The 9,245-nt window shown below is 35.5% G+C and overlaps 1 protein-coding gene across 1 annotated transcript; it reads left to right on the top strand.

Annotated features, from left to right (window-relative positions):
* The first annotated feature begins 1,684 nt into the window (after window positions 1-1,684).
* Window positions 1,685-8,995, top strand: LOC123310186 (bone morphogenetic protein 4-like). Its single transcript, XM_044893604.1, has 4 exons — window positions 1,685-2,059; window positions 5,873-6,310; window positions 7,987-8,158; window positions 8,474-8,995. Exons 1-4 carry the CDS (start codon window positions 1,766-1,768, stop codon window positions 8,680-8,682), a joined length of 1,113 nt encoding a protein of 370 aa, XP_044749539.1. The 5' UTR covers window positions 1,685-1,765; the 3' UTR covers window positions 8,683-8,995.
* Window positions 8,996-9,245: the final 250 nt, after the last annotated feature.

Here is a 9,245-nt window from a genome sequence, read left to right as displayed (position 1 = left end):
GCATGTTGCATTCTGGAAATGTTACAAGATCTTCTCAAGAAGTCCATCCCTACTGTATCTATGATCTTTTTCTCTTTTTCTGGAAGTTGCCAGCATTCACAACCATAAGTCAGAATAGGTTCTACAACTGTCGTGTAGATTTTGTCATTTTTGCAGTGCAGTATCATTTCCGAGGATGGAACAACAATAAAAGTTTTGATACTGGATACTGCCCGAATATTAAAATTCTCTGCATTTTTTGAGTCCATGTACTTGTGAATCCGGGTCTTCCTCCTTTGTGTCTCCTATCCTCAAATATTTCGTCTTACTTTCATTCACACTTAACCTTAATCCTTCGTACTCTTCTTTCAGCTTTATGAACATGTAATCTATGTCGTCCCCGTCACTTGCCTTGTCATCGGCAAAAAGAAAAGTTGTTAAGTTTTAATCCTGAACTTGTATCCTCATTCCGTATGTTTTCCTTCTCAAGTCTTTGATGGCTTCTTGCAGAAACAACAGAGGTTGTCTCTGGCTTCTTGGATATAAATTTTGAATAAGGTCGGTGAGAGGCTGCGCCCTTGTCTAAGGCTCTTTGTTGTAGGGAAACATATTCAGATAGAACATTTCCCATTTTCACCACACTCTTTGCTTTTTTATACAAATTCCATATGGCTCGGACGTAAATTTTACTGAGGCCAGACTTCGTCAATGTTTCGGAAAGTCTCTTTAAAGGTACCGCATCATAGGCTTTTTTGAGATCTTCGGACACTATGTGAGTGGACAGATTATGGGACGTTCGTTTTTCTAATATTTTTTGAAGAACAAATGTGTTGTCAATACATGATCGTCTTCTTTCTATATCTGTTATAGGTACTCATTCATTTCGATTCCAGTCTTCAATATTCAGTCGTACAACCTCCCCATTGCCCCTATAGTTTTGGCATTTTCTTTTATCGCCATTTTTGAAAATGGAGCTTATATACGCTATATTCCAGTCTTCCGGGATGCTGTCATCGTTTAGCAAGCATTTATTGAATAGTTGTGCCATCATATCAAGTAATATATCTGGTCCGTGTACTAGTCTAATTCAACAGTGATGTTTCCAGGCCCTGGCAGCCTTTCCGTTCTTCGATTTCCTCAGAGCTCTCTTTATTTCCCCTACTATTATTTCATTCACGAGAATGTGTAGTTTATTTAATCAATATTGTAATTGTTTTTTTGGTTTTCATGTTATGTTGCCACTTACGTACGCCATATAGGATGTTATTAAAATAGTTTTGTATGTTTCAGAGGAATCAGAGGATACTTTTCTGTGAATATTCCTGTTTGTATCCTGAAACTGAATAAATAAACAAAGAATCAACTACAAATAATGGTCAAAAACTTTCTTATTTCAAAAGGCACAACCGGTATTTCTGTATCTCGTTGAACGTAAAAATTGATTTCGAAGGTTTTTCTGCACCTAAACCTGATAGTTTCCCAGCAAATTTCTATTTTCAACTCGTCTGTGGTGGCCACCCGGTATAGTTGTCGAAATACTAAATTTATGGCTTTTCCTGGAGCAAAAATGACTGGCGTTTGGCCTCGAAGTCGTTTTATACAGTTCCAGATATACCAACATTCATTAGAGACAGTTACGGATTGTTTTACCCACGGAATATGTATTAGATTCAAAAATAGACGATTTCCTGTTGTTATAACATAACTCAGTAGGTGGACAATTTTCTAATGCAACCAAAGACTAAATGGATAATATCAGTCCGCAGATTTCCATCAATGTTTCGACATGCTTTTCCGAATTTCGATTGTTTTAGTTTTCGTCATTGTACCGGCACTTTCTCTAACTGACACCGTTTCTGTCAACTCCACTGTAGGGTTGAAAGTGCACAATATCTCGGAAAATGTACCGTTCAATATATCGAAAGACGGTAAAACGTATTTTTTCAAATACAACACCAACAATAATCAATTCAGAATTTACAACAGAGTGAGCGTGAATCCCGTAGTTGCACAAAATGCTTCTGATACACCGGTAACAAAAAGGAGAATATCCAAAACATCGAACAGGACGAACATTAATGTGAGTCATGTGATAGGTAACATTTATTCCATCTTGACCTTTAAAAACGACATTATTCAACCCATAGCAACAAGGGTATGTTGACGTTTATCGACTCAGTGAATAAATAGTACATAGGGATAGGTTACCTAGGGACTTGAGTGGTACTTGAAATCCCTTGGCGAAGTGTTGTCAATCAGTCCTATACACCTATAACTCCATAACTCCAATATTGAGACTTTAACAACAGGTGCTATTTTTTTTATTGATTGTTCCAGACGCAGTGTATCTTTCAAATCTTCAACTGTTGTTGTGTTGAGGTAGAAGAGGGTTTTCCGCTCTAAATCATATTCGTTTATAATGATTATGTTACGGGGTACTTGCCTTTATCTAAAATAGTATGAAAATTTTCGTCAATATGAACAGTGTGATTATCTTTGATATGCAAGCAATTATACAGGGTGATTTTTTTAAGTGTTTCATTAGAAGTTTTCGAGGAAGGAATTGTAATACAGATTCAAGATTTTGGATTTTCGTTTTAGAGAACATGAACTTTAATTGCAAAATATTTTCAAGCGGAATCTACTTCCGGTTTCACCGGAAACGAATGTAACTTCGTTATTTCAAATGCAACACCCTGTATATTTTCACATATTCGAATTCTTCGTTTAATTTTACACTGATTCGATGTATGATATGTGCAACCACTCAAGCGGTTTTTGAATTATAACCTGATTATCAAATTTTTTGAAAAAAAGGTTGTCACAGATTAGTGTCCATATCTTCAAAATCCCTCATTATAAGAATTTATTTTTGCGAAAGTAGAACAAAAGAAAGTACGCTGATTCTGTTTCTTGTATAACTTATGAGGAAATATTATACAGGGTGTCTGAAAAAGGGCCCCAAACTGAGCCTCGATAAAACTATGAAATCTCACTTTTTTCAAATGGCAACCCTATAATTTTGTAATTCCAATCGATTGCTCGTTAAAAACTACTTAGAGTGTCCTCAACATTCCATGCCTCTAAAATCAGTAATTTCGCCGTAATTGAATAAAATTCGAATTTCGGGAATAAATCAAGGTTTCTTAGATTTATTAGGATATAAATTTTCAAGAAGGCTATGTCTGTTCATTTTTCTCAAAATTTGGGGATCAGCGTTCAGCATTCCAGTAATGTTCTCGCAAAATACAGTTCTTCTCTGATGATCTCCATTTACCAGTGCCTGACCTTTATGGAATTTATAATTATGCATATTGGCATTTTTGAGCACTTTTTGACACGACGAATATAAAACTTCTAATTCCTGTGCTACCTGTCTGATGGAACCTCTTGGATTTCCGTGAATATGTCCTAAAATATTTATTTGATTTTTTTCATTACCTGTTACTGTTTTCACACGATTCCGTTTTGGGTTAATGCTTCCACTACGGAGAAAATTGTTTTGATACCTCCTGAACTTTGATTTTGTTAAAGGTGGTAAATGTGGGTTTCTTTCGTTGAAAGTTCTGACTGCCCTTTCTAATATTTTGTTACATTCACCGTAAATGAAGAACATATTTAATACATCACTGTTACTGTAATTCTGATTTTGCATAGTGCCCGATTAATCAAACAAGTATAAATGACAGTCCTCAAAAATGCATTATAAATGAACAGACATAGCCTTCTTGAAAATTTCTATCCTAATAAATCTATGGTTAGACTAAGAAACCTTGATTTATTCCCGAAATTCGAATTTTATTCAATTACGGCGAAATTACTGATTTTAGAGGCATGGAATGTTGGGGACACTCTAAGTAGTTTTTGACAGGCAATCGATTGGAATTACAAAATTATAGGGTTGCCATTTGAAAAAAGTGAGATTTCATAGTTTTATCGAGGCTCAGTTTGGGGCCCTTTTTCAGATACCCTGTATAATATTTCCTCATAAGTTATACAAGAAACAGTATCAGCGTACTTTCTTTTGTTCTACTTTCGCAAAAAGAAATTCTTATAATGAGGGATTTTGAAGATATGGACACTAATCTGTGACAACCTTTTTTTCAAAAAATTTGATAATCAGGTTATAATTCAAAAACCGCTTGAGTGGTTGCACATATCATACATCAAATCAGTGTAAAATTAAACGAAGAATTCGAATATGTAAAAATATACAGGGTGTTGCATTTGAAATAACGAAGTTACATTCGTTTCCGGTGAAACCGGAAGTAGATTCCGCTTGAAAATATTTTGCAATTGAAGTTCATGTTCTCTAAAACGGAAATCCAAAATCTTGAATCTGTATTACAATTCCTTCCTCGAAAACTTCTAATGAAACACTTAAAAAAATCACCCTGTATAGTAGAATATACTTAATTGCAATCATTTGTCATTTTACTTTCCAGCCACCATTGGAATTCGAATTTTTACAACAATGGTAGATACGTTCGTGTTTCTGAGGATGTCGATTAACCATCACCATCTCATCCAAAATTTTCAACTCTATACGCAATTCGTTTATCAATGTGAAAGTTTGTGTTGTTTGATTGTAAAAATCACAAGAAACTCTTCATATACGAGGATGTATTGATATCTAGTTAGCCTAGACCAGTTCCATGCATAAAAAAAATATTGCGTTACCACAGTATCGAACAATAACTCATTAGAAGTGTCAGTGTGAAGTTTGAGGTCAAAAAAGTAAACCAGAGTTGTTGATCAATGTCTTTCGTATCCGACCTTAAAAAATTGGACTGCAAGCTTCAAAAGAGGTAAATTATCCATTGAGTATGATGACCGATGGAAAAGGGCCAGTTTCTGCGTCAGTCCCCGAAAATATCGATGGAGTTCATGACATGATTTTATCAGACCGTCGAATTGGGCTAAAACGGATATCTGAAGCACTGAATATTTCATACGAACGCGTTCATCATATAGTTCACGTCAATTTGGAAAAATGCTGCAAAATGGATCCCCAAATGTTTGAATGTTGACCAAAGCGTGCAAGGGTATTAGAAGCATCGCGTTCGATCTGTGCTCGATTTGAAAACGATGTATACTGCTTAAACCGAATTGTTACTATGGATGAGACTTGGGTACATTTCTACGATCCAGAAACAAAGCAACAAATGATGGAATGGCGACACTCTGGTTCTCCATGACCTAAGAAGTTTTGTGTCCAAAAATCTGCTGGAAATGTTCTTGCTTAAATTTTTTGGGATTGCCATGGAATAATCATGATTGATTGTTTTGAATAAGGGTGGAACAATAACCGGAGATTCCTATTCGACATTACTGACCCCTCTACGGGAAAAAATTAAAGAGAAAAGACGCGGAAAGCTAGCCGAAGGTGTTTTGTTTCAGCGGGACAACGCCCCTGCATACAAATCTGCCATGCAAAAAATTCTTGATTTAAGGTTTGCATTACTAGAACACCCCCCTTATTCGCCAGATATGGCTCCATTCGACTATCATTTCTATCCTCAACTGAAAAAAAGTTTAAAAGGTCGTAAATTTTCTTCCAACGAGGAGGTAATAAAAGCTGTGAAGGTCTGGTTTGCAGAGCAAGAAGAAACATTTTTTTTGAAAGGTCTAGAGACGTTGCAGGTTCGCTGTAATAAATGTATCCAATTAAGAGTAGAATATGTTGAGTAACAAAATATTTCCACATTGAAATTTTGTTTGGTTCTATAGTAGGCTAAGAATTTTTCAATATATCCTCGTAACATTAAAAAAAAAATGATTTGGACAAATACCGGAACCGAAGCGGTTATAATAACCGATTCCTGGAATTTTCTTGAAGTTTCTCGTGTACATGCAGCTATAATATAATTTTTCAATATATCTCATTCTTCAGGAGCTCCGGAAATTCGAAGCATTTTTGGATGAGGAGTGGAACTACAGTGGCAGCCACAGTAACCATTTCAATACTTCCGAACTTCCGTTCCAGATTTATCCATTTCTCTACAACAGCATAGTGCAGAAAGCATCAATGAAAATCGAGAACGGCGAAAGATTGCCAGATATAACGAAAGTGATATTCAACAAACACAAGAATGACTCGATGCTTTTGAACTTAAATTTCGGTAAAATGGATCCTGGTCATACTATTCTCAATGCTGAACTGCATTTCTACTGGCATGTACCGGAGGATTCAAACTTCTTCAAGAGTTCTTGTGTTCTAAGGCTATACGAAGTGGGAAACGAGCACAATGATACAATAGCAGGAAGAACACCAGATATACACAAACTATTGAATGTCATATATGTGTCTAAAGCTCAAAGTGGTTGGCAGGTAAGCGGTGTGAAAATTCTTATATACTAGAACTAAAAGCAGAAGCGTAGCGGAGGCCCTCGCAGACCCCGCGGTCCCCATACTTGCCGATTCGCGATAATGATATATAAATTCAATAGTAACGAATTCTAATTAGAAAACCCATGAGGTTTCGAGTCAGCATGTCACTCCTTGAGTTCCCTTAATTCCAAGAGTTTTTTATGTTGATCAAGCTTGTCGGCATTCTCTTTAAACGTCATCAAATGTTGGTTTTACTGGGTAGCTGGCGGCTTCCCTGATGAGGGATTCTTCAGACAGCTTAATCTCTGATGTTTGAAATATGTTATTTTTTATTGTCTTTGGATTTAAAAACTTCAAATTGTGTTATTGAAGGTAATTTCTATCATTGACTTCGTAGTTCTTCAAAATTGATCATGGTTCTCTCTTTTCAAAGGAAAAGTCAATTGAATCTTACGTTATGAAGTGTAATAATGATCCAGCATGCTGGTTTTCGATTGAATTTGATGTGTCAAAATCATTACTCCTTGCCGATAAATTTGTATTAATTATTGATCGTCCTCATACTCTCAGAATGTCTCACACTTCTGATCAGTTTTCTTCATTACATCAGTGACGGCTTGTGCCCTTCAGGTCAGACCGAGGATATACAGTAGCATAAGCCTCTGGAATCAAATTCAAAACCTGTTGATTGATTAAAATAACTACCCTCATGTTATTGTAATAAAATGGGTGTTTTTTTCAAACCCTTAGCCGCAACCCCATCCTACTTCTGTTTTTCAAATGGAAACATATACCACGTTCGAGCTCGTTAGAAAGCTCACGCAAAATAAAATAGTAATAAATTTTTTGAGATTTTTGAGTTTTTAATGATATCCACAAAAATAAAAAATAAAGATTTATTTTTGGATTACATTTTCCGAGAGCTTTTCAACGAGCCCACAAATGTTATATGTTTCTAATTGAAAATGATACACTTATATATGTGTACCGCAAAGGTTCAACTTTTTTGCCCGCCTCAAGTGGTAAACCTCGGTGTATGTGCCACTACATCCGATGAAACTCCATAGGTGTGAGCTCCAAGTTCTCAAGATGAACAAACGCTACGTGTAAGAGCGGCTTTGTGCACTGGAGTGCAATCCAGTGGGGACTGGATGTCGCAGTGAGACTCACGCTTTAATTCATTTCTTGCCAAAATATGTAACTTTTCAACCTGCAATATCTCGCGAACTATTCGTAATTTTCAAAGTGTCGTCCATAACAGCCGGACAGAAATGGACTCTTTTCGACTTTTCATTAACTATCGTCATATTTCATCCGAAGTCATTAACAAATTATTCATATAAACCTTTCTCTTGAATCACTGTATTTATTGAAAATAACCGCACTAAAATCCGTTGTGCAATTTTGAAGATCTAAGCATACATATGTTTTAATGAATAAAATTATTATTATTTTGGGTAGGCCCGGCCGACTCTGCATACCCTGCCGAGCCGTCTTTGAAATAATTAATTGATACGACGAAAAAATGAAGGTGTTTCGGATTTTCGGAAACTGTATGAATGAATCTGACGGTCCATGATGATATTCACGAGAGGGTACTCTTTGAGTCCGCTTCATTGCTCAAATAGTGCAGATGCCCTCATATCGATTTACGAATTTCAATTCTTTTTTCACAGATGTTCAGAATAACCAAGAAGTTGATTGAAACTTGGGTGAATATGACTGAAGAACTAAGGCTCTTGATTTCTATATCTGAAGCAAATCAAGTCAATTCTACAACCATATTCAATGATGCAAAGAATGAGAAAAAAATGAGAACCTTCTTGATACTCAGAATTAAGGATGGAGGTAACTATAAATATATGTGATAATCCTATACCATGTTTGCTTGGCTGAGTAAAATTACCCACTGACCCACTGATATGTGATATAAAAAAGTAGGTAATGCCACAGCCGCCTAAAGAGAGGTAATGCTCACTAGATAACCAGATACATTGCGCGTTTTAACATGTCAGTGTCTGTGAGTAGCAGTGTCCTCAAATAAGCCAGGGCACTATTATTAGGAACATAACGGTCCCATAAAAATATCATTCAATCTCTTTCAACTTCATAGAAAGCCCAGCAATAATGAGGTGATTCCTTTAATTTTATTTTTATTTTTAGAAAATGATGACCTGACTGAGATAGTTCCGAAAAATTATTCTGAAGAATCCCGTGGTCATCACAAATATTGTTCAAAGAGTGATTTTTATCTGGACTTTCGAAAATTGCATTGGAGTAACTTCATAATTGCTCCTGAAGGATTCATGGCTTATGATTGTCTAGGAAAATGTACAAAAGGCATAACGCCGATATTTTTTCCAATAACTTGAAAATGCTTACGACATTTCAAGATATAGAAAAAAGGTCTCGAAGTCCATGCTGCGTGCCAGTGAAATTTTATTCATTACCGATTATGGTTTATGACCAGTTAAGAAATGTTGTTATGAAAATGTATAAGGACTTAATTGCAGCAGAATGTGGATGTCGATGAATTCAACACAAATAATATTCTTATCAATTATTGGTATATTGAAAAATACCGATTAAAAGGCATACTATTATTTACGTTTCGTACAAATGTCTAATATATCTAGAAAAATTCTGAGCATTGAGACTGTGAAAAATAAATGTTCAGAAATATAATGGAGTGTTTTCATTTAATCGCATTCAGTTTGTCAAATAAGTTTTGCACACATGCAAGTCAAGGAAGAAGTAAAAAGGTTTTCTGACTTAAGTTTTTATAGTACAAACAAGATTCAAATTTTAATGTTGTGTAGTTCATAACAATAATAATAATAACTGTTCTTTAATGGCCATCGACCGAAGTCCTTCAGCCTAGTGAATTACACAAATACAAAAAAAAATAAATTCATTCTATTTCAGTTTTTCCACT

This window comes from Coccinella septempunctata, chromosome 3 (assembly GCF_907165205.1).
Source record: "Coccinella septempunctata chromosome 3, icCocSept1.1, whole genome shotgun sequence".
Taxonomy (NCBI): Eukaryota; Metazoa; Arthropoda; class Insecta; order Coleoptera; family Coccinellidae; genus Coccinella; species Coccinella septempunctata.
Note: the sequence above shows the minus strand (reverse complement) of the source record. Positions and strands in the feature narration are given on the sequence as shown.

Coding starts and splice junctions, on each gene's coding strand:
- LOC123310186 (XM_044893604.1), top strand. CDS start 1,766: ATGCTTTTCCGAATTTCGATTGTTTTAGTTTTCGTCATTGTACCGGCA. Junction 6,311..7,986: donor AAGCTCAAAGTGGTTGGCAG/GTAAGCGGTGTG, acceptor CTTTTTTCACAG/ATGTTCAGAATAACCAAGAA. Junction 8,159..8,473: donor ACTCAGAATTAAGGATGGAG/GTAACTATAAAT, acceptor TTTTATTTTTAG/AAAATGATGACCTGACTGAG.